This window comes from Crassostrea angulata, chromosome 7 (assembly GCF_025612915.1).
Source record: "Crassostrea angulata isolate pt1a10 chromosome 7, ASM2561291v2, whole genome shotgun sequence".
Classification (NCBI taxonomy): Eukaryota; Metazoa; Mollusca; class Bivalvia; order Ostreida; family Ostreidae; genus Magallana; species Magallana angulata.
In genome coordinates this window covers 5,806,906-5,833,968 of record NC_069117.1, presented here as the reverse complement: position 1 = coordinate 5,833,968, position 27,063 = coordinate 5,806,906, and the positions used below count along the sequence as shown (strand labels likewise).

The following is a 27,063-nucleotide window of genomic DNA, read 5'->3' as shown; positions in this document are numbered from 1 at the left end:
ATTGTTAAATCGACGGCTTTTAGCTAGTCAGTTTCATTTGTTTAAATGATTGTCAGGTTTCAATAAGGAAAATTTTATTAGAATAGAGCAATTTCAGTATGATATAAAATTATACATAAATAAAACGCATGTACTTTTTGTTGCATCTATTATACACATAATGTACACTTTGAGATACAAAAAATAAACTTATGGTGATTGATACATTTGGATCTTGAAATAATGACGAAAATAAAAATCGTATTTATTTGTTCTGTATACAACATTGTGCCTGATAATTAAGCCAGTACGAAGGTGCCATTTTTCACCCGTTTAAGATGTTTAAAAATCCATATATATCAAATAATAGACCATTGTCTTTAAGGTATATAACCACTTTAATTTTGATTGTGTTCCACCTGACATGCGATATATTTGCCTTTAAAAATTAATATCCACAAGGAAAATAATGATAGTTTTCCTACAGGAAATATTGAAAATTTCTAAAAATCCTACAGAAATCCTATGTAATTTTTTTTCCTGTAGAAATTTTTTTTTAAAGGTAAATATCCTACCTGACTTGTAACATACATTAATAACAAAGGTGGTTAAAAACTCTATAAGCAATGGTCTATCATATTACAAATTTCAAATTTTCTATACATGCAGCTTAGACGGTTGCGAAAATGTCACCTTGACACTGGCATAATTATTCGGCACAGTGTCAGTAACATTCATCTATAATTTACCAGCACAGTTTTAATACTTTCAAATATAAGGACGAATTGAAAACAAATTCTATAAAAAATAGTCATACCATGAAGCTACAATCAGCATACAAATTTAAGCACATAAATGATTGCTCTAAAATAACTAATTACGCAGGCAAAAGCAAAACACATTTACAAAGTTTTTGTTTCATGAAATAATACAGGAGAGTAGGAAAAAAAGTAGCCGACGAATATAGATCATGTATTTTCTCATGATGTTTACTATAATGATGGCAACGGTTCATAAGAAATAAAAAAAATCACACGAACGGAAACAAAAGTTATATTTACATTATTACATAATATACATAAATGATCAATACAAAATTGTATATTCAAAATTTCTTAAGAGTTCACATTTTAAACAGATCATATATCTTGTTATTTTTCACCAATTTAAATCTATTTTATATATCATCCCGCTTAAGCAAAGTTGCAATCATGTAGAATTAACCAATTTCTTCAAGAAATACATAATACAGGAAAATACTACATTACTTTATATAAAATTCAATTTTGTTTACCAACTTTTATTTACAAAACATAAAAAATCTCTTGTCATACAGCTGTATTCCAAAGTTCAAAGTAATAACAATATCTTATTTTTTCTTCAATTCTTCTGGTACAAACATAGTTTGTACAAGCACAACACATGCCATAAATGCCATAAGGAAAATAGGGGCTAATGATATTCCTATTGAGACCATGAACCATCCTGAAAAAAGAAACCAACACAAAGGTTAAAGGGTCATGATTTAAAATATATTTCGAGCTTTATTTACCGTCATTAAATCACAAAGTGTTGTCTCAAAAGAACTTCCATGTATTGGTTATTCTTTCAGTAAATTTGGTTGGTTGAAATGCGGGTTATCATAATTTTATATAAAATCATCATTCATGATTTAAAAACAAAACAACAATTGTTACTAACACGCTGAGAGAATTGCATAAGCAATACACGTCCCATACTGGTAACTCTTTTTATTGATAATGGCAAAATATCGAGACCCCTTATATTAAATATCCCCCATCACAAACGTAGAGATTTTAAGAAACATTTGAATTATTTTCTATTTTTTTTCACTTTCTAGTTTAATTATTATATTTGACGTATTATACCTTAATAAGAAATAAAAAGAACAGAGGAAAGTCCAACTTTACGTTGATATCGAAATTAAAGTTGGAAAATTACTCTTTACTTTATCTTGTGTAATTTTGCTAAGTCCATTGAGTATTCGCTGGTAGAGTTTTGTGAAAACAATGCATTGATATGCACAATATTATTACTTAATACCGCCTTCTGTACCCTGATTCAATCCAAACAATAAGCCGATTTATCTGACGTTTTCCTGTATTTTCTTTTTTTTTTTAAAAGACTTTGATATTTGACTTGTCAGGATTATGCAAACTGGAGATTTGCCGTCTCCAGCTGGAGACGGTATTTTTGGCTCAATTACAGATATTTAGGAGTTGAATCAACTCACAACTAATTAACAAGTGAAAAGCTGTCAATGTGACAGCAAACCGGGTTTTGTTTTATGTAAACTGTATCCATAATCCATGTCAACCCCGAATTGATATACACTACCTACCGTATCCAGTGAAATGGAGTACATTATATGCAATATTTTGCCAAAAGATGACTAAGTTCAAAAGAAATTTTTTTCATAAATTATCAGAAATTAAAATCCTAGCAATATGCACACCTCTGATATATGTACATTTGATCATTTGATCTGCAAAAGAACAACTTCCTATCTTGAAAACTGTAAAAAGAGTTATCTGTACAATGAGGGTACCCTATATGCAATATTTTGCCAAAAATGACAATGTTCAAAAGCTGGTATTTTTTAAAATATAAATTATCAGAAATAAAAATCGTAATAATATGCACACCTCTGATATATTTACAAATAATGTGCTAAAGAACAACTTCTTATCTTGAAAACTTTAGGAGAAGTTATAGGTACACTGAGGGTACCTTTTTGGCAGCTGCCTGCCCGCTGGAAAACCCAGTTAATAAAACCATGATATTAATCCCATCAACACCCCATCAACAGATTATTGAACATAGTCTATTGAACTTTTAAGATTTTTTTCGATTTCTTGCATTTTTGAATCTCGCGAAAAAATTAGGTCAAAACACTTTTGTTTGTCAATATCATTAACAAAATGTGCAGCAAAAGTATGTTTTAAGGTGTATTATTGAGTTTTCTTCGATCAAAGTCGATAAAAAAAAGGAAAACGTCAGGTAATTCGGGCTTACCGACAAATTAAACTGGCTATCTATTATTTATAACCTCAACCCGATAACAAGCTCTAAACTTTTCAATTATCATTCACCAGATTAGATTTAAAGACAAACTCACCCGGCGGCTCATACGTTGTTGTTTTGTTTGGTTTCTTGATGTTAACAATAAGTACTCCTGTAGATTTGTCTTCGTCGTCGTCACAACATAACTTTACGATGTAAGAATTATATTGTCTGTAAGAAAACGCAGGTGCGTCGCTGGCCATGATGGAATAGTTGACACGGAAACCTGTGTCATTGCCGAAAACCACGAAATTGTTAGTCTTGGGTAACGTACTCTCTAATGAACAACAAACGCTATCCCCTCTTGGATCTTCCACAATTGTTGTATACAATACTATATCTCCCTCGGTTTCCTCGGTTATGGAGATTATATTTGGCATACCAAGGACTTCAGGGGGCTAGCATTAAAAGAATTAAAGCAAAAAATTCAGAAGAAATTGAAAGTGTAATGCTTTTAGCACATAGACACGATATGAAAACTGAAATGAAAATCTCAAAAGCTTACCATATTCTGTGTTTGAATAGAAATTGTCGCTGTTGCAGTGGTATTGCAAGAATCTTTAGCCCTGATAAGGAAAGCATAATCACTTTTCACTTTGGCTTTCACAAACCTTTTAGCCACTGTAATTTGGCCTAAAGAAATAGAAATTGATGATTTACAAATATACTTGATGTTATCCTACAACATAGAACAGAATACAAAACAAGAGGCCTAAACAGATACAAACTATCTGGACAATGTACTAATAGTACATGTAGATCCTGTATAAATAAAATCCATTTTCCCTCTGAATATTCTTATGTTTAAAATCATTAGTCCCCTTTCTAACAGGATGATTTTATAGTCATATCACATGTTGAGTATTGCAGTTCTCAAAAAGATCCTTAACAATTGTTTATATATGGGATGTAAACCTACATCAAACTCTGAACCTTCTTGTGAGGCCAAAGAATTGTCTTGGGGTGAAAGTATTAACAATTATAAAGAATCATTTGGCTGATTAGTTTCTGAGAAGAAGATTTTTAAAGATTTACTCTACATATTCCTATGTAAAAAATTGACCCTTCTATTGTGGCCCCACCCTACTCCCGAGGGTGTCATTATTTTCCCAACTGTGAATCTACACTACCTGAAAATGCTTCCACACAAGTTTCAGCTTTCTTGGCTGATTAGTTTCTGAGAAGAAGATTTTTAAAGATTTACTCTTAGTTTTCCTATGTAAAACGTCGATAATACCCCCCCCCCCCCCATTTTCTTACCCCCGGGGGTCATGATTTTCATAAATTCGAATCTATACTACCTGAGGATGCTTCCACACAAGTTTCAGTTTTCCTGGCTGATTATTTTCTGAGAAGATTTTTAAAGATTTACTCTATATATTTCTATGTAAAACTTCCTTCCCCCCTATTGTGGCCCCAGCCTACCCCTGGGGGTCATGATTTTCACAACTTTGAATCTATACTACCTGAGGATGCTTTCACACAAATTTCAGCTTTCCTGGATGATAAGTTTCCGAGAATAAAATTTTTTAAAGATTAACTCTATATATTCCTATATTAAAATTCGATTCCCCATTGTGGGCCCAGCCTACCCCTGGGGGTCATGATTTTCACAACTTTGATTCTACACTACCTGAGGATGCTTCCACACAAGTTGCAACTTTCCTGGCTTATTAGTATTTGAGAAGATTTTTAAAGATTAACTCTATATATTCCTATGTAAAACTTCTATTCCCAATTGTTGCTCCACCCTACCGATTTTCACATCTTTGAATCTAAAGTACCTGAGGATGTTTCCACACAAGTTGCAGCTTTCCTGGCTAATTAGTGTTTGAGAAGAAGATTTTTAAAGATTAACTGTATATATTCCTATGTAAAACTTCGCCCCCCTCCCATTGTGGCCCCAGCCTACCTCCGGGGGTCATGATTTTCACAACTTTGAATCTACACTACATGAGGATGCTTCCACACAAATTGCAGCTTTCCTGGCTTAATTGTTCTTGAGAAGAAGATGTTTGAAAATTTCTCAAAATTTTTCATTAATTTCTAATTATCTCCCCTTGAAAAAGGGCATGACCCTTAATTTTCATTACTTTGAAACCCTTTGCCTAAGGATGATTTGTGCCAAGTTTAGTTGAAATTGGCCCAGTAGTTCTTGAGAAGATGTTGAAAATGTGAAAAGTTTACGGACAGACGGACGGACGGACAGACGGACGCTCAGATGAGCTAAAAATTCAAAATTCTTAACAAAAGAAAATACCTGATGTTTCTCCAACATTAAAATATTCCATAGAATTTGGATACGACGAGAGTTGCAAGACGGTATAATTTACGACTTCAGCGTAGTCTGCGCCGTCTGGCTCAAGTAACGTAACAAAAGATCCAACAGGTAAGTGATCAGGTATCTTAGCGCTGAGTGTCGTTGTGGGGAAAGATATAGCTTCATCTACAAATTAATTAGCCTATTTACATGAACATTAATTTGAATACACATACCGTATTACAGGTATTTTCTGCGGTTTAGACCCTAAAAGGTATAAAACTATATTCTGCGATTCCAATTTTTGCGATAACATTACACCGAAAAAATATAATTTAAAGGGGCATGGTCACGATTTTGGTCATATTCTATTTTTCTGTTTTCATTATTTACAATGCTTTAAAATGCATTTCTAATGATCAAGTGAATTTTGAGAGCCAGTCGGTGGGTTACAAGTACGATACAGGGATCAACATTCTTTATTATGTAAACAAGGCATGTGCGTGTTTTTGTTACATAGGTTCAATATACAAGTAAAAATTTTTTTCAAACTGATTTTTCCATCTTTTTATTCATCCTAAGCATTAATTAACAGTTCCTAACGTTGAACAAATTCATTTTAGGTCTAAAACTGGAGTTTTTAGTTCAATGTTCAAAATGTAAACAAAAGCTTAACATAGCAAAGAATTTTAAGCTCTGCAACTCGCTTATAAATCAATAAATGACACTCAGATTTTAGTTGCCTGTTAAAAATGCCTTACTGAAGCATTGTAAACATGAAAATCGGAAGAGAAAAAAAAATTGACCAAAAATCGCTTTAAACATAGTAAGTAATAGAAATTGTATCAAAAATTGAATCCTTACTACCCGCGATACCGTGTATAATAAGGGCGATTATTCCCATTAATTAACCAGCCACCTTTGACTCTACCGCAGTAATTGTCGCGTGGTCAATGTTTATCTAACAATATCCGGTTAAACACGCATTTGTCTCATGTTTTATTCCTCAAAATGGTGCACGAATATTTTACAAATATTATCCATTCTTCTGATCTGTAATCAAATTACACATTTATCGGACCGATACACATTGCATAGATACACACATATATATAATAAGCTCAAACATTGCAATAACTCTCAAACTGACATATACCTGCCCATAGCGAATGATATAGATATATATAGATAGATAGATAGATAGATAGATAGATAGATAGATAGATAGATAGATAGATAGATAGATAGATAGATATATATATATATATATATATATATATATATATATATATATATATATATATACAGTACCCGCAACGTTATTTTTTACAATCCTATTCTATCGTATTGTGTATCAATCCTATCGTATCGTGCGTGTATACTGTTCTATCGTGCGTTACATATATTGTAATTCTATCCTTTTGTGCGTGTATACTGTTCTATCGTGCGTTAATCCTATCCTATCGTGCGTTAATCCTATCAGGTTTATCGTTTAATTTCAACAATTCTTCCGTTTATCCTATCGTGTTAATCGTTTCGTGCCTTTTCATAAGCAAGTAAATTTATCACTAAGTTGCAACTCGTTCGGTGCGCCATACTGGTACTGTACCAGTTATCGGCTAAGACCAGTTATCGGCTAAACTGAGAGTTCGGGTTTAAAGCACACAACAATCCAAGATTTTTTAATTCAGTCGTCTTTTTCGAATAAAGAAAAGAAAGTTTGCTTGAAAACTTTCGTGAATATGTTTTATACATGAGCTTAAACGATCATTGCTTACCGCTGAGTTTACATCTTTGCACTTTCAGCAGTGGGGGAAGTGACGTAATAAGTTAAAAATAGAATATTACCTCTTTGTGATACGTTATTATATCCCTTCTTTGATTTCACATATAAAATCAATACATTTAACATGTATAAACAAAAGGAATTCACAAATTTCCGACAGATTCGTAGAGCAATTGAACGCCTGATTGCATAATTATGCTTTGAATAGTCTACGATTTGGTGTATTACCGTCTGATAACAGACAAGTAATTTTATGAGTTTTGTTTATAATGTATCATGACCCCGACTACTTTAGTCTGATCCCACAAGGGGCATAATTCAAACTACATTTAGCAGAGTAAAAAATTGACATGAACACGGATTTTACTATCACATCTCACAGCCTTATTAGCATAATCGGAACCTTTCTGATTTTTATATTCACGAAAGAATGAAAAAACCCGAGAAAGTCAAAACTTCGTATATCTCGGAATTTTAACGAGACCAGTCTAACACTCGTGAAAATCGAGAGAGGAGTTTAAATGGAAAAAGTAAGTAAAAGTTTTTGTTTCTTATATTGGCAAGCTTTTAAATTATTTAAAGTTGCAGAACAATTGTTTATTAATGTGAAGTCGAAGTTTGGGGTGATTAGCCTTATCTCGTTAAATTTTGTTCAGCATGAAACAGTCTGAACAGCAATCCTCGATTTTGTCAACAATCTAAAACGTGCTAAGGAGTAGTCATTCGTCGGTAAGAACATACTTACTTACATTGTTAAACTACTCAAAAAGTCTTTTAAAAGCATACAATGCATTATGTCTAGTACACATGTTACAAAAATGTCGATAATTAATGGTCGTTGTGAAATGTTACTTGAAAGACATGTTTTAGTATGAAATGTGTATGCAGGTGTATTATAGTCAGTTTTTACACATATTGTTACGTAGCATACGTTAAGAAAATATTGTATGTTTTTCCAAGAATATTGAGTTTGTGTCAATCATGCTTTCAGTCATTTCCATACAGAATTTCCTCGACACGTACAATGTACACTGTACATGTGGTTTTGATATCTGTATCTCATTTAAACTGTTAACTTTATGTCTTATTTATCTATTAACGATGAGAGTGTTTATGATTCAAGGGCCTGCATTTGTTATGTAAATATAACATTATACGATTGAGAGTTTGAGAGAGAGATAGACTCAGATAGAGAGAGAGAGAGAGAGAGAGAGAGAGAGAGAGAGAGAGAGAGTGCGTGCGTGTGTGTGTAATTACAGTGTACATGTTATTGTTAATGTTATTGATTGCCTTGCTTCCATGAACCATATATATATTTCAATAATGCCACACTAGAAATATTGCTGACAAAGATGTTGAGAGAGATAATGGGGAGAGAGAGAGAGAGAGAGAGAGAGAGAGAGAGAGAGAGAGAGAGAGAGAGAGAGAAAAAGAGAGAGAGAGTAAGAGAGAGAGAGAGAGAGAGAGTATGAAAAGCCATAACAAATTTTATCTGTAGTTATATGTCATTTCCCACTTAATGAGTTGTTAAGCTGTTATCATGGTAATGTTTTGACCATGTCTCAGATACTGCATGTGCCCATAAAAAAGTGTAATCTAAAACACACCCTTTTGTTTTGATAATGACAGCATTTAGCTTTGTAATGATAGCTAGTGTATCTTTTTTCTTCTAATCTTTAGATTTACCTGCGGTTTCCAGATGATCTGAAGATCTGGATTATAGAAAATATTGTTTATCTGATATTGCTAATGACCCAGTCATGTCTGCTGAAGCCCAGAAGGTACTTCTTTGTCATGTAATAAACTTATAACTTGTCTTCCATATGTACCTTAGATATATTTGGTTTAAGCTGATTGAATGCCAAGCAAGGTCATCTAAATAGCTACAATGTCTTGTGTAAAAGGGAAAGGTTTATATGGGCATCTTGTTGCAAATTTGCTTGATCATCTGTATTTTAAGGGGTGGGAACCTCTGAAAGGAATACCAGGAGTTTGAAAATATTATAAACTTTAAGAGATGTGTTTTACACTCTCTGAGAAAATGGGGTTTGCAGAAATCCCATGAATTTCTAATGCTGGAAATATGTTTTTCAGATTAGTTTTTGTTATTGACTCAATCATATTTTGGTGTACATAGAATGTTGATAGTTGAAACTCATTCAGACAATCATATGTTACATAAGTGTTACATAAGTGTTTATGACTTTGATCTTTGTTCAATATATTTAATATCTTTCTGTCCACTGGATATCTAAATATCTTTGAAGTTACACCATTGAAGTTACACATTCATTACATTTATCATGTGTGTGCAGAATTGATTGAGCCAGGTTTCCTGATGTTGTCATATAAGTGATACATTGTACATGTAATGCTTTAAAAAGTATATATCACTTGTGACTTACTGGTATATTAGTAGTACACATATTTCATTTGTAAAATCATTTGACAAATTTAAAGTGTTTTGTAGTACTGAAATGTTTTTATGGCTTTTAAAATTACTGAAAGTACATGCACATGATGCATCTATCTTTTGACGCTGTATATATAACAAAAAGAAACTGTCAGCTGGGTTTAAAATTAGTGGCAAAATGATGTAATACATGTATGTACAATATTAGAAAAGACTACATTGTTAGTAATTGCACATTCCATAAATAACTTCATTGAATATATACATGTAAGTATTTGATGAGTGCACAATGTTTGCAAATTACATGTAATTCTCTTAACACTTTATGTTTATTCTATTTTAGTTTCCAGACCATGAATATGAATATTTCTTGAATGGAATGCATGAGGATTAGAATGGAACCTTATTCTGCCTTTTTACCAACTCACACCATCTTTTCAAGATTTATGGAGCCGACCACAGAAGAATTTGTTCTATACACATCATTCATAACATTCTTATTTAATATGTTGCATAACTTTAAATGTTACTGAATGAATTGTGTTCACATAATGAATACCAGCAAACTTTTTATCGAGTGCACTTAATTTGTATTTTTCCTACCCATCCAACTAACATATGTTTTTATATAACATACTCATATACATGTAACATTTTTGGAAACAGCTATTTTTTTAAAATTGGAATTTAGCCTTACTATTTTATACAAGTTTTTTTTAAAGGGACTTGGACACGATTTTAGATCAAAATTTTGTTTTCAATTTCTTTATGCATAAAATGATTTACTTGCACATTTTGAATAATTGACCATAATTCGAATGTTAGAAGTCAAGTCATAAGAGAGATACAGGGGTAAGAATTTATTGTTATGTAAACAAAGCTCGAGTCTTATGTTTGTTTACAAATAATATAAAGTATGAAATTACCAATTCTTTGAGAAAATGATTCATAGAAAAGAAGGTAAACTGATTCGATGTGATCATAAATGATATTATTAATAGAAAAAAGCAACAATTGAATTAAATTTACACCAATAAAGCACATATGTAAATAATAACAAGACTCGCGCTTTGTTTACAAAACAAAAAATATTTAATTTTTTACCTTTCTTTTAATTCAGTATTTGACTTTCAAATTTTGACAAAGCATTAAAAATACCCATATCAACCATTCCAAATATTGAAAATGGAAATATAAAATTTTGAATTTTAAGCTCAAATCGTGTCTAATTCCCTTGAATATACTCTTTTGTATACAAACAGAACAAAAAATACTTAGTTACAATGGGAAATAGACATAATATATATAAAAGTGTCTGATAAAAGAATAGGTCTTGTTCTTGAACAGAAGAAATTGACAGAAAAATATTCAGTTTTAGCCATGAAATACAAATATTAATATTTTTTAAGAATATTATTTAATCTAAATAAGTTATAAAAGGTTTTTTTTCCCTTTATTCCAATGTTTGGAAACAAATCCAAAATATAATTAAAATTGCTGTATAGTATATCCTATTGATTCCTATAATATATCACTTTAGTTTCTTGAACAGCATGTTTATTACTTTTTTTCTTAAAATGATGTATACAAGGTCATTAATTTATTTTCATTATATTCAACTAGATACAAATAGGCCTTCTGCATCCTTTTCATTGTTTAAATGGTATGGAGTTTTAATTACCTTTCATATGAAAAATGACATCTAAATCTTAAATTGCTGTACACTATATCCTATCCATCTAATGTATCACTTTTTTTATGTTGAACTTCGTGTCTATTAGTATTATGATTATTTTTTTAGAATGATATGTGCAATTTCATTAATTTATTTTCATTTTAAGAAAATTCATTTTAAAAAAGATCTCTTACAACCTGTGTATTATTTTTTTCACTTTACATAACACAGTGTATTAATTGAATGTAGTTGTGTAGATTTATACATGTACCTACAAGCAATATACATTTAATATTCACCGGTTACATGTACCAGCCTACTATATTTGATAAATAAATGTACTTCTTTCATGCCTTTTTCATGCCTTTTACTCATGGTTATATGTATTATTTATAATTAAAATACTTTGAAAACTTTTCTCAATTTATTTATTTTAATAAGATTAAGAAACGGACTATAGTTAATGCACGTTTTCAAGCGTTGTCTCTCTTGGGGACAATAATGAATGCTCCCCAGGGTTCATGACCCTAAATATTGAGTAGGCTGTGAGGTGTGACTATGTTATTATCGCGAAGCCGATAACTGGTACAGTAAATCGTAAAAACTCGGCAAATTCGGGGCGCGCTAAAAAGCACAAAAAGATGTTTTGGTTTCTAAATAATGATATAAACTAACAGATTGATAAATAAGGAGTTCACTTGTTATAGTATGTCAAGTTTTATCCAAAAATATTAAGAAATGAGGAATTACGGAAAGAAAACGTTAAATTTTAGCCGATAACTGGTACAGTGCCAGTATACGAATATTTATCGAACAGGAATTGTAAAATCCTATCCAACATTCCGTCAGGATACTAATTTTTATATTTTTTAGATCAAAATTAACCAATATTATATGTAAATCATATCTGTTAACATTGAAAAGGACAAACGAAGTTCATAGGAACAAGGTAACTTATTTACCTGTATATCGAATAAATTAAATCGTACGCAGAGTGTATAACTGCGTAAACATTAACTTTTATGGAATATAATTTTGATGCATCTTATTTTACAGAAAAAAACTATTTATGATATAATTTATATTTAATTAAAACCCGAGTTGTGTTTTGAACCCGTTATTTTCCGTGTGATATTTAATTTCAGGCTGAAATGTTCTCGGCAATCAGCTAGGGTGTGTCGTGATGAAAACAATGTTGTTATACTTTCATGTTGAATACTGAAATCTGATTGGTTAAGACGCAGTTAATAATATTTTCTATTACCCTCAGCGTTAGTAACGCACTTAGCAACGGGTAACATTAAAAAATGTTACATGCGCTAAAATTATACGCGTACGGTTCGCTGTAGAATTCACGTTATTCCTATATAAAAGCAGTAAAATTTTCTTAAAAATTAAGACATTCAGTATAACAAAATAAATAGTGCCTGTTTGGGAGGATAACAGTTGAAATTGACACCCCGAGAAAACCATTGTCAACCGACGCGAAGCGGAGGTTGACATTGGTTTTCTCGGGGTGTCAATTTCAACTGTTACCCTCCCAAACAGGCACTATTTATATATTAACACATCGTACGCAGAATATGTATCTGCGTAAATATTTATTTAACTTGACTGTAATAATTCTTTTTTAATGCATCATTTTCTTATAAAGAAAGAAATGTACTTATGATATATTTTATATTTACTTTATACAAGAGTTGGATTTATATAATTAAACCCGCTATTTTCCGAGTGATTTTATCTCGGACTGAAATATTCGCGGCGATCGGCTAGGGGGTTCGGCAATGAAAACAATTTTAACAATACAGAAAATTTATTGATCATTAAAGCTCATAATTTTAGTTGAAAAAAATTAACTGGTAATTTTTATACATTCTATAAATGATGCAGCGATGATTAACAACTCAGCAATTGCTACTAAAAAGAAATTCCACGTAAATCTTTATTTGTACGTGTTCTCTCTCAAATTCTGCCATTATCAGTTTGTTCGTAAATATCGTTTAAAGCAATCATACGTTTATCATGAACATCGTTTGTCCTTTCCTATCGTGTATCAATCCTATCATATCGTGCGTGTATACTGTTCTATCGTGCGTTAATCCTGTACTTTCGTGCGTGTATACTGTTCTATTGTGCGTTAATGCTATCCTATCGTGCGTGAATCCTATCCTATCGTTTATCTTGTAAAAAATAACGTTGTGGGTTTTGTGTATATATATATATATATATATATATATATATATATATATATATATATATATATATATATATATATATATAATAGTGTGCTAAGAAAATAAAAAAATCCCTTTCATATTCTAACATTACTTCAATTGGGAAGTGAAAGTGTAAAAAAAAAACTTAGAATAATATTTTGCAGTGTTCTAAGTGTAAGTTATACATAATCCGTAATTTAGGGTTGTCACGAGGGTTGCAATTTCTCTGCCTTTCTCCTTCGTCAAAGGGCTATCTCGCAGTCAAATTCAAAACGTTAATATTCTATTACTTGTATTTTTTATTGAGACAAGTTTTTAAATTACCGATAGATTAAGAGATGAAAAAAAATAAGCCTCTTATTACATGTTGGAAAATTTGTACTTAATAATGAAATGTGAAAAATATGTTTTTCAAAAATAGCGCCAAAAAAATTAAGAATCAAATAGAGCAAAGGGAGGTAGCCAATGCAATAGGAGTGGATTTTACAGCACGCTATAAATCAAATAACATAAATGTTTTGAATTATGGAAGACTCCTCTTTGCAGAACATGAGGGTGCTTAAGAAATTAGAAAGGAGAGTGAAAATAAAGCGGTTCAAAGGATGGGCACGTTTATGAAAGTTGTGACACTTGAAAATACTCGTATGGCAGTAAAAGATTCATGTGCAGTATATCCAGAAAATTGCGTTTCTGTCAATCGATTTATTATGTAAAATTATAATGCTTTATTTTAGACACCCTTATTTACTTTTGTACATTATAAAATGAAAATGAAATTAAAAAGGATTTTTTTACCTTCAAAAACTCTTTTAAATAACATTCCTTTGATAAAGAAATTTGAATATAAGAAGAAATTTTGATTGTAGATATAAGATATGAATGCCATTATTTGTTTTGTTTCAGATTCTATAAAATCCAATTTTTTCTCCTTTTTTATGATGATCAAGATCCTAGTTCAAATTGTGAATTTGAAACAACAGGTGTTCATCTAGCTAGATCTAGTTACCATATAGGTAAATTTATTGTATTGTGTAAGAAATGAGCTAAATATCCCCTTTAAAAAATTGCCAATTACTGTAACCCATACTTTTGAACTTCAAAAATCATTTTCACAATTACATATTTTTTTACTCAATTCATATTATGAACAAGGCTTGTTCCATTAAAAGTTTTATTAGTGAAAGGTTAAAATACGAATTCTTATCAAAGAACATCAATAACTGACTGTTACAAAACTAGCTTGATGGGTTTACTGAATACAATTCAATACACATACAAATGTTCCCACCTAGGCTAAACCTTTGAAGACAACTGTTCGTCTTATTGTAAAATTCTTGAAAAAAAATGATTTGCAGTTCGGGTATCGATATTATACAAATACTTATTAATAATAGACTCACTGTCCTCAAGGCATGCTTTAATAGCATATGCAGTTCCATTGATCGACGTGCCCGAGTTTGTCCAATCGAACTCCTCTCCGATTTGAACATTGTTTGGTGACGCTTTGTATCCCTCCGCACATGGTCCTAAACACGGTCCACTTGTAACTAAGTTATCTCCCTTGCTTCGCCTGGTAAAAGAACAAATTTGAGGTAAAGTTTCGAAAAGGCAGCAAACAAGTCATTCACAATTTTTAAGACTTCAGTAAAATCGTTCTTACCATCCTATGAGGTCACCTTGAAGAACGGCGATCCTCTCGTACTCAACCACTGTGTATGTTGTGGTATTTTTACCTTTGTAAATGTAACCATTCAACATTATTTAACAATACCTAAAATACTTTATCATTCATTAAATTCATTAAGATAAACAACGTACCTGAAACATAGATAGTGTTGTAAGCCACCAGTTTATAATTACTACCACTTGGCCTCCAGACCATGAAGTCAATGTATCCAGATTTCCAATGGGAGAATTCCCAAGAAGTGATGCGTGAACAACTTGTTATGGTATACACAAAATCAGTCATCAAGTACATCGTATCTGAAAAAGCAAAAGCATCTAAAGTAAGAGGAAATATATAGGTTAAAATGGAATGAATTTTTGAAAAGAAATATAATCTATGAAGATTAGGATGTTATATAGTTCGTCATACTTAGTCCGCCATCTTTTTCTTCTGTTAGGTCCTCCGGATAAAGATAAATGAGACTGTTCAAGCAGGGGGCAGCTTCACAAACATTAAAAAGGTAATAAATAAAATGGATAGTTCCTCACTATATATCAGGTATTTTTGATAGGTAAAAAATTAAAATAATTACAAATATTTGTAGCTTTATCACATTTTCCCCCTTGAATTCAAATACTTTTGTGTATAAAAACATTAAAAATCTGTTCCCATTATATTTTCCATTCCCATTATTATTGCATTTTGGCATGCATTTAGATATTTGTAGATTTTAGACTTTATAATATCTATTTGGGTTATAAGAACTTCAACTTTTTTTTAAAAAAAATTTCAGTAGTTTTCGTTAACGCCATCGAACTTACAAACATCAGCGTACATAAGAGAACCGTCAGTTGTCGTCACTGGTTGTGGCACAGGACATTTCGTAATGGCTGCGATGACGTCAGACTCGATGGCGGATAAATTCGCATAAGAAGATGCATAAAAATATCGACTATTATCCCCCGCTGTTCTTCTATACTCTTTTTCATAACCACTGTTTATATCTATAATTCAAGAACGATCTGTTTTAAAAATTAAATTCTCCTTGAAGCTTGTTAAAACAAAGATAGTAAATAAAGTGCCTATATGTACATTAATTTTAAATGTTCAATCCAAAGCAGCATAATACTTGATAACATAAAATTATTGTACCAATAGCAAACACAGTGCTGGGCCATCCTTTCATAATATATTCCGCCTGGATAGAGGCGCCACTTCTTACTCCGTCTATGGCGAACACATAATAATTAGCAGCGCTCGCACGGTCTCCATTAACTGCTGTGAAGAAGTTATTTTTGGTGTGAACCAGTGCGGTGTCGATCATGTTCCTTTTGCCTGTACCTTCCGGTAATTTCAGAATCTGGTAGCTGATATCTGTAGGTGTAATGTACGCGTCCAGGGCGATTGTTGTGTATGCATCTGTGTCGTATGTAACGACTCCAATACGTATAGTGCTACTGGATACATCCAACTGCAGTGCTATGTTGGAGAAGAAACTTTTCAGGAACACGTAGTTCTCATGGGAGGACGTTTCTGTCCTTTCCATGATAAAAACGATATCAAGTTGGCAACCTGAAATTACAATTTTTTAGGCCTGACGTGATACAATTTTTGTAACAAATATTTCTGTTGACCCAATGTGAAATTCGTTCACAGAAGATAAACTCCTGGACTTTCGTAGCTTACTTGGAGAGACTAAACTAGCCGGGGTGACCGAGTCTGGACACTGAGTGATATTGGGAACGACCACATCGTTGATACATTGAAGCACAGAAAAGTTGACGGCCTTCAGGTATTTGTCGTCATCCACAGTATCAAGAAATTTAGAGTCATCACTCGAGGAAATGTTTACACCTAAATCAAAGTAGTTTTGAAAAACGTGCGTTAATGCTTAATTCTCTTGAGAGATCATCAGAACCGAAGTATTTCATGAATAATACTTAGTTTAGACGTGTCCTGAACCTTATTAAAGAAAACTGTTCGCTTATTATATGTATGCATTTAAAGCAATTCTAATCAATAACCAAACGGAAAATGGTGTCAATATTATTCTAAAAGTAAAATCAATTCAATAGATTTGACTTGTTCAATTTAAAGCAAAAGCATGCTTACCAACGATGAAGAGATTACTGGAGGCTATGGATCTGATCGCTGATCCAAATGCAGCAGCTTTATTTCCAGCAGAAGGTCCATGAGTCAGAAGAATGTAGTAGTTGGCGGCGTTTGAACGGTCCCCATTCCCTGTGGTAAAGAATTCCATCTGGATATATTTCAGGGCTTTATCCACGTAACGGCTGCTCCTGTTGTATGCATTATTTCCCTGGTTAATGTTCGTGATCCCCATAATGACTTCATTGGCTGTAGAGTACTGGTTCAGCGGGAAAGCAGTGGTGGCCCCATCAGCGTAAGTCACCACCCCTACCTTAATTGCCGAGTCTCCGATGACCATACGGGACACCAAACTCACAAAAAAGCTTTTCATGTCGTTAAATTCCGTAGCACTTAGTTCATCTGTATCCTCCATGATGAAAACAATGTCTAATGGGCAATCTGTAATTTTTTTTAATTTACGGAGTAATTGTTATAAAATATCATTAATACATATAATGATTTATCTTGTTTAAAGATTTTGAAAAATAAAGCAAGAAATCCTGTTTTATGTTACCTATTTATGTAAATGTTTACTCGTTATGGACATATGTTATCAAAAATAATAGACAACGATTGGCGGATTTAAATTTACCAACATATGTTGTTGACTTTCAGTTTAAGATTTTACTGATTTTCGTTGATCTGTTACTGAAATGTCAAGAGGGTTTTCTGAATAAATCATTTATAATGAAAAATATACACAATGAAAAAAGAAACTTTTGTCATTTTGACTTCTGTAAACTGCTGTTTATCGTCTACAAAAATAGACCAAATTTGTTCGTAGCGTAATATTATTCAGTCAGAAGAGATTTACAAAATACACAAATATAAAACTTGAATGAAAAAGTGAAACGTACCAGGAATGGTTATGTTTACGCTTTCACATGATGTGATTTTTTGAAGGATATCGTTTTTAATGTTAATCAGGTTTTCGTAAGAATCCACATTAGTGTACTTGGTGTAGTCTCCACAGGTATCCACGGCCTTCTGATATTCGGTCTGGTATTGATTTCCGATATCTGCAGATAATGAAAACATAAAAAAAACTTTAAAATCCTGTTGATTTAATACAACTTTTACATACTACAAAATACTTACGAATAGAAAAGATGTAATTGCTCCCACTACTCCGTATGTCCTTTGCTACAGCTTCCGGATAACTTTCGAATGGTCCAACAATAATCACGTAGTAATTACTGGCATCGGCACGATCACCTCTAGCGGCCGTAAACACATTGTCCCGGGCTTCTATCAACCCTTTGTCTACCAAATGGTCGGTATGATTCGTCTCCGAGATCGATTCAATGGCACTTCGAACAGATTCAGAGGAAGTATAAGAGTCAAGTCTAAATACAGTTGACGCCCCAGAATCAAATAAAACCATACCGACTTTAATGCCAGTACTTGAAATAGTTATATTCTCCAGCAACTCCGCCAGAAATCTTTTGGTGTATCGTAAGTTGTATCTCTCTACTATAAATACGATATCAAGCTCACACTCTGAAACATAAATAAAAAAACAGTATTGCATTATATTATAGTTTGAAAATGTTACCTTTTCATCTATATAAATGATGGTAACTGTCATGAATATTTATTGTTAATGATAGACAAAAAATAGAATTATTATATCGTCTATTCAAATATCATCTTTTCACAATATCTTGTATTTTACGCACTTGCTACTGTATAAAACACCACTTTTTTGAATTTTTTACATGAATTTTACTGGTATAGGGCAACAAAAAGACCTACCAGCCGTCAATGGCTCAAATGTCATATCAGAACAAACGGCGATTTTCTGAAAAATATTGTTGAACTTAGGATACAATTCATCGGTAGAACTAACTTCAAAATGTCTGCTATCGTCACCCGCAATTGCTTTTAGGTCCGTGATTAAAGAGGCTGATGGAGAAATTCCTATAATTGACAAATTGTGACTTTTTGAAATCAGAATATATATTCTAAATAAATTCAATAAATAAATTTAAATTAATAAATTCAAATATATTTCTGAAGACATTCCCTTAATCAAAACACAAATGAATGCACAAAACAGAAAAATAAATTGATATTTACCAATCGTAAAAAGCTGATTTTTTAGGTTCATTCTGATTTGATCGGCCACTGTGGCACCTGTCTGTGAAGAATAAGTTTTTGCAATCACAACAAAGTGTCTGAAAGCTGTGAATCTATTTCCTTTGGATAATGTGAAGAAGTCGTAAAATCCTACTCGCAGAGCTTCAGCCAGGTTTACGGCAGAGGCAGCGTTTGATATAGGTATTGATGTAATGTAGCTATCCAGTGTCGAAGCGGAGTAGTAGTCATTGAGGTCGATGTTTAGGTCCACAGTATCGTCATATGTAATGACTCCAGCTAAAATATTACTTGTTGAAATTTGTAGACTTCCCGCCAAATCGCCAATAGCTGTCATTAATGCTGAATGAATCGATGAAGTATAGGCCGAAGCTTCCACGATGAACACTATGTCAATTTTACATGTCGAAACTAGAAAAAATAATCAAAGTGTTAGTATTATTTTGTGCTTGAATCATAATGTCACTTTTTTCACAGAATTACATAATTATTCTAATACCAGAGCACACAAGAGGATATCCAGACAGAATTCCACCAAATCCACATGTACGTTGTGTGTTTCCCGCGACATGTTTGTATCCCGTATTGCAAGCATAGTAACTTCTCCCGTTGCAGGATGTGTCATCTGTGGTAATGCTGACATCGGAATTAGTAACATGTTTGCAAGCAACATCTGGACCAAACGAAAAAAATGAAACACTTGTGATACGCATTTATTTTCATCAAAATATATCTTGATCAGAAAACCATATGATTTTGTGAATTTATATTACCATTTGGAAATCTCCATTCCCCTGTGGAACCCCATCCTGTCTCTATCCAAATAAAATTGACGTCGTATGGAGTTGAATGATAGCAACTCATGCGAATATTACTTCCAGGAGTACTCCCTGTGCCAAAACGGATGTCATTTCCAATCCAAGAAATCCAAAACTCGTCAAAATATGTTTGGGTTAGAACAGAGCCACTATAAGAATCACAAACAGTAGAACTGATTCCGTATCTTATTTCGGATCGGCTGTTAGCCCAACCTCCGATAATGAATTCATAATGGGTACCACTAGTTATGCTATCTTCACTCGCCAAGGCGATATGAAGATCATTGTTTGCTCTTGCTCTGAAGGCGACGGACGTTCTTCCTGTGGCAACAAAACAGTCGGTGGTCAGACTATAGTACACCAGGTTATTTGGGGTGTTTCTACTGATATCCGACGATGCTGAGGAAAATGAGAAGTCAAGTGATATAATGTTCAGATAACTTTCAATTTTGATTTAAAAATGACAATTTTTTTTTACATAATGTAAGGGTACTTACGATAAAGGTAGGACTTAAAAAATGGAAATGATAACAGACCAAATTACCAAGAGGGAATAAAGGAACTATTTGTGTAGTTCAAATTTAGAATTATAGTTCATTTAAAGGAATTCTTTAAAAATCATGTCCATTTGCGATACTTTAAAAGAGATAAAAACTTCAGATTGATAGATAAAATTGCGAAAAACGTGTACTTCATTGAAATTTATACGAGTCGTATTAAAGGTTTCTATCCAATCGATTTAAACCATAAAATATGTATTGGTTTACTTGATGACATTGCCAATAATAACAAGGCGTTGACACGGTCTAGAATACAATAGGTTTGTAATACAATTTTATTTCCTTGTTTTCCTACAAAACAAAGACTGGAAGCTCCTGCTAGCGTTCATTTGTTTTTGCAATTAAACGATTATTTGAATAGAAAGAGGGTATGAATATTTTCCTTGTATAAAGTATTTAATAAGCGTTTCTTCTAATAGCAATATTTTTTTCATTATAAGAAGAATGAGTTATGATGGATATTGTCTGTACATGAGGTTTTTTTTGGCAAATTTAAAAACCTAAGGATTTTTCATGTGGAGGGAATTGGCGAGTGTTAATTTTGATGAATACTAAAATTCAAATAAATTACGTCAACACTAAAAGCTTTTAGTTTGTATTCGGCCAATTTAAAAATACAGAGAAAATACATGTATTATACAATTGCAAACATTTTTTAACTAGGTGACCATATTGGCCCTTTTCAAGGAGTGCTGAATGTAAGAATTAAAGAAGATGGCCCCATGGACTTCATAACCATGCATGCAGTTTAGATTACCCCTACTGTGGAAGAAGAGATGAAATTCTAAAATTAAATACATTTTCGCTATATGACCATATTGGTCTCGTACAAAGGTTTGGACCTCTGAACCAAAGACTATGCATTTCAGAAGTTAGGCGGAGTACATGCATAGTTATGCATTTCAGAAGTTAGGCGAAAGGCTTCATGGATATCTTAATCATGCATTCAGTTTATCTACCATTAATCTGAAAGTTCAGAAAAAGACTTAATACGTTATTACTATATGGCCAAATGTCATATGGCGCAGCCTGAGGGCCTGAACCCTTGACCCAGGGGTCATAAATTTCAAAAGGTAGGTAAAGGATATTATTGACACGTAAATAAATATGAGAAAAAAAAGATTTTCTAAATATTAATACATTTTTCTTCATGGCTATATTTGACCAAATTCTGTAATGCAAGGGCCTTGAGTTTTACAAACAAATCTGAAAGAGAGTTTTATAAAAATCATAATCATGCATTCAGTTTTTCTCAAATTTATATTGGAGTATACGTAGAGGGGAGGATTAAAAAAAAGATTCAATAGTGTTTACATAAATGTTCACTATGTGACAACACTTGTCTCGCCCTAGGATCCTAACTCCTGACCCAGCCGGTGTTATGAATTTCACAATTTTAGTAAGGGGCTTTATGCAGTTTTCCCGTATGTGCGTAAACAGAGCTTTTTTGTATTTTGTATATTTGGTCCCGCCCATGATTCACTGCGGTGATAAGAATTTTTTTAAATTTAGATTCATCTTATCTTAGAGATGCTTAATTTCGAAAATGGCAACAATTGTCTTGTAGTTTACAAGAAAACGTTAGAAATAAATTGTGAACGGACGGACAACGCAGGTTTGACGAAGCACCACTGATTTATGATCATCTATATGAAAATAGCATATCTTACTCATTGGACAGTCCCTATACTTTATTTCCATTGTGTTAAATATATCATAAACAGCAACTAACACAAAGATTGAGAAGTGACATTTTTTTCCAAATAAACTTTGTCAACTTCATTGAAATAAACTCACAGTAGCACCCCAAACGTTTACAAGGAATGTACTCTGTTGGGGCTGATCCGCATGAAATAGGCTTTTGACATGGTCTGTTCCGGTATTGGTTGTGAGTGGTACAGTCTACGGGACAGTTAGACCATGAAATCCATTCTCCCCAAATTGCTGAAAAATTTGTAAATACAATTCTTACCATATCTTCTCATCTTGTTATAGTGATGGTAATGGAAGTTTTACAATCATTCCTTATTTCATATATATCTTGGTTGTATTAAGTTTCATTTAGATACCAATAATAGCATTTTTACAATAGAACATATATTTTGATAAGAAACTACAACATTCGTTCATTGCACGATGTGTTTTTTGGTATTGTACAGCGGTACTGTTCTCTGAAGGTGTAGATGCAAGTTGCAAGGTAATCAAGAAATGTTTCAGTGCAGTTCATTTAACAACTTTCTACAGCACTCAGACTTTGTATAACTCTTTGTATTCGTGTATTTAGACACTAAGGTTCCCTTAGTTTTGGAAAAAGACGTAACTAAAATATTACAAAAACTAATACAGCGGATACGGGAAAAAAGGAAGAATTTAGTTGCAGTTTTGGAAGTGGAGTTAGATTAAAAATTTTACAAAATCAGATTTTATGATTGCAAATGTTTTCAAAAGTCAAATTTTATATTCCGGAGAAGACTGGGATTCTATATTTTGTTCTTATCAGTAGAATCGTTGTCCAAATTTGGTATCTATATCAAATCTGACCTGAGCAAGTAGATGTCCAGTAAAGAGTTTTCCAAATTCCAAGACAAGGATTGATTCCAGTCCAGGAGTTGTCTGCGACTATGGTACATTGGGTATTGTAGTTACAATTGGAATTCATTCTGGTTGTGACGGTTGCTGTACCATTGTGGCAGTACCATCGTCCGTAAGTAATAGTCATGAACTGCCCAGATAGACAGGATTTGGTGGAAGAGCTTGGTTGTGAGAGGTAATAGCTTCCTGAAATAAATGTGAAAAAAGACAGCTTGTCATGAGTAATTTACATAATTATCGCTAAGGTCAAACGCTACATGTTGGCGAAATTCATTAGATCACTCTAATCTGAAGCCGTGGTTATTTAAACTTTCTGAATGCAAGATTTAAAGTGTTTTAATAGAGAGATTTACTAACATGATTGAAAAGGTGAATATAAATGTATTTTTATAATAATACATGTATTGTATCAATGAATGTAGGAGTACTTTTTTCGCATATTCGATTCAATTTTTAAAATGAGTATTTTTGAATATTAAATGTGTATTTCTCTTAAGAAGTAGCTTTTGAAAATATCGGCATATCACATTTACGTGACTGTCATTTCCAAAAATAATTTTTTATCATAAAAGTTTAAACGTTTGCCTAATTGTCTTTGACATGTTTTACAAGTTAATCAAACTTTGGTATATATTAAAGTCTTGGCTTTAAGATAGAATCTTTGAACTAGAACAACCTTTTTTTCAGTTTTCCTAAATAAATACAAAATACAAATATATATGAAGAATAATAAAGAACTTATAGTGGTCTTTAAAATGTAAATGCCCATTTGAAAATATATTTGATTGACCTATAAAATAATATATTAACGAGGCCGAGAACAGAACGAGTACGCACGCTTTCGCGCAGCGTTTCATTTGTATTGTGACGTCATTTTTTTGCTTGGTTGACGCCATGGCGCGATAGTTTCAACTGCAGATATTCAGCGAAATTTGTTGAAAATGGCTCGTTTAATGCGTAAAATTAATGTTATATTGTGGAATAAACATATCTGTTTCGAAGTATAAGCTATATTTGGGCTCGGGTCGAAAACGTGAAGAGTGTTCAGCAGGCCTAACCCTCTGTCACGTTTTCTTAACCCGCCTAAATATAGCTTAATTCATATAATATTATTTCAAGACAGTAACCATGTAATTTATATTAATGACCCTTAATATGTGATGTTATATATTTTTTTATTACTTAAATATGTCTGAATGCTTTCATAATACTATAAAGATCACCTTTTCCGCGTTTGTCAAATAAAAAATAGCCATTATCTGACAAATCTGGGAAATTTGGCATACAAAAATCAACCTTGATAAGACCCCTGGAACAAACCAGGAGGTAAAAGGTTTTTTTTATTTGACCATTTGATGCCTTTTAGCAGTAACTTTAATATGTAGAACAGAAAAAGAAATCCCTAGGGCAGAAGTTTTAAAAAATGTGCAAAATTGATACATTTCAAGCGAAATCCCATAGGGTCCTATGTTAAAGATTAACAAACTTTGAGATGACCCCCTAAACAAACGGTGTGGTAAATGTCTTATTTTTTAATCTTAAAATAATAATTGTATCGGTAGAAATTCAGGTAAAAAATTTCATTAAAAAATCTAGGGCAGAACTAATTAGACCCGGCCTCGTTAAGTTGCAATAACATGGCTCAAAATTCTCCCAAAAACATAATGTGGTCGTTTTTAAAGCAAGATAGATATAGCAATATAGAAATAAGAAAATTAAACAATCACTGTGAAATCACAATTTCATAATGAAATCTACCAGTTATTTGTAATTAACTGTTGGCAGAAAATATAGTCAACAATGGCGTTAGGCAGTCGTATGACATTTCAAATCTCCCAATGCTATTTACCATTTATAATGTATTGAAAAAATTTTGTAATCTATCTTTCAACTTCAAGGTTATTAATTGTACGTCGAACATTTAAACCAAAATATAGACATCACCTACTAAATTGATTGACAAGATTATCATGATATCGATTGTTTTTTATTTATGCAACTATATGCACCAGTACTTCGGAACATGGCCATATCGCATAAACTGTCGTCTCTACAATTTAGGATTGCATAAAACCAATGATAATTGGAAATAATGCCCATTGACTGGTCGAAATGACGTATCTCCTTTTGTTTGTCGATATTATTTGTTTTACTCAATTAAATAAGGATATTTAATGGAAAAAAATATATCATGTAAGTTAGGTATCAACAAGACCATCTCCGAAGACTGTATTTCATGTCAAATATATTAAACTAAATATGAAATTTCAAATTCATAAATGATTACTAAAAACTAAAATAAACCTTTATATGTATGTAGATACATATTTTTTTAAATTCCTCCTTATTCGAATACTAGTAGAACACTTGATATTTACTTTTGAAAGCATATTCCTTTAGTAAAAACAAATAAATTCGTTCTTTGTTAGAAGCGCTTACTCTTAATGATTTTAACAACGTTTAAATATTTCTGTTGTAACTTGCTCATAACAATGCAAAATAAAATCACAAAACAAATAATTAAAGTATAATCTAGCTGTTTTTAAATAACAATTTTGATATTTCTTTTTTATATTGTATTGCAAACTAATGCGGATGATACACCATCTCATAATTTCTAAAGATGGTAAAAAACTGATAAAAACACACGATTGAAAAAAAACCCCAGTGATAATGAATGATTTGCATCGTAGATTTTCAAAGATGAATTAAATTTTTGCAGATCCATGAATTCATGAACTGACAACGCTTCATATAGATTTCTAACGTCGTAGTTAACAACTAAATTAATCTACAAAATAAAATTAATTCCATCAAATTTTGTTTACGATATGGATTTTCTATATATACATTCGGATCATTTCGGATCATCTTTTATCATGAACCGTGATGGTTGTAGGTAGATTTTTTTATAAGAAAAATATTGAGTTCAGTAAACATTTGTCTTTGAAATGTAACATTGATTTTTTTCCAGTGAAATATCGATTAAAATCAGAGAACATTTTTGCAAACGGGAAACAATGCCTATTTATGAATCTCTTGTTAAGATTTAGAAACTTGAAAGACCAAGACAATACAATTACAAGCAACGAGACTTTCCAAAACTAAATACATTAACATGTTGTGCACAATTTGACTAATGACGAAACTTGCTCAAGAAAGTAATAATACGCGAATTCGATGTGATCGACTCTCAGCATTCAATGATTAATTAAAAAAGTATTAACAATTTTAACAGCAAATTAATGATATACTTATTATTCTCTTTTCAAAAGGTACTATTGTATTATGTTGTAAGTATTGTAAGACATCCCATCTAGTTGGAGATAACGAAGTTTGGCTGTATTAGATATTGATTTCAAAATAGGATAACACTATTAAACAAAAGATAAATCCCACATTTCTTCTTCGTCAAAAAAAGTGTTTTTAAAAATGAAAAGTAACGATACATGTTTAAATCATTGATAATGTAATCAGTGTTTTTACATGAAGTTAAAGCAAAAAGAAATTGATAAGTATAAATAATTTGGTAAAAATTATACTCACCAACGAGTTGAACGAATATCCCACATAGTAAAACTTTGTAGAAGCAGGAGAAAACGTCGGACTTCTCCATGACTAACACGTTTTTTGTCCAACCGTCGTTAAAATTATGCGACAATCGAAGAATAATCAATCCATTCAGATTTACTAAGATAGGAACGTTTTTTGTGGAAGTTGATCACCAACTTAAAGCATTTAAAACCCAACTACAAGGTTAAAA

The 27,063-nt window shown here is 32.1% G+C and overlaps 1 protein-coding gene across 2 annotated transcripts; it reads right to left on the bottom strand.

Annotated features, from left to right (window-relative positions):
* Window positions 1-139: 139 nt before the first annotated feature.
* Window positions 140-27,063, bottom strand: LOC128191977 (collagen alpha-3(VI) chain-like). Of its 2 annotated transcripts, XM_052864376.1 has the most exons (21): window positions 26,847-27,062; window positions 23,250-23,486; window positions 22,506-22,652; window positions 20,104-20,547; window positions 19,830-20,003; window positions 19,313-19,741; window positions 18,989-19,153; window positions 18,332-18,733; window positions 18,091-18,252; window positions 17,195-17,632; window positions 16,769-16,936; window positions 16,235-16,654; window positions 15,904-16,086; window positions 15,512-15,583; window positions 15,235-15,399; window positions 15,077-15,149; window positions 14,817-14,986; window positions 5,324-5,509; window positions 3,569-3,696; window positions 3,119-3,461; window positions 140-1,464 (listed from the first exon to the last, which is right to left on the bottom strand). In XM_052864376.1, exons 1-21 carry the CDS (start codon window positions 26,914-26,916, stop codon window positions 1,349-1,351), a joined length of 4,692 nt encoding a protein of 1,563 aa, XP_052720336.1. In that variant the 5' UTR covers window positions 26,917-27,062; the 3' UTR covers window positions 140-1,348. The 2 variants fall into 2 exon arrangements, with proteins under 2 accessions (XP_052720336.1, XP_052720337.1); XM_052864377.1 differs by lacking the exon at window positions 140-1,464 and having other exon boundaries at window positions 3,294-3,461; window positions 3,569-3,629; window positions 26,847-27,063.

What these genes read in the sequence shown, in the direction of transcription:
- LOC128191977 (XM_052864376.1), bottom strand. Translation starts at nt 26,916, where the DNA reads ATGGAGAAGTCCGACGTTTTCTCCTGCTTCTACAAAGTTTTACTATGT. An exon ending in CTGGACATCTACTTGCTCAG is followed by an intron (nt 22,653 to 23,249) that starts GTCAGATTTGAT and finishes CAAATTTTTCAG; the next exon opens with CAATTTGGGGAGAATGGATT. An exon ending in GGAATGGAGATTTCCAAATG is followed by an intron (nt 20,004 to 20,103) that starts GTAATATAAATT and finishes CGTTTGGTCCAG; the next exon opens with ATGTTGCTTGCAAACATGTT.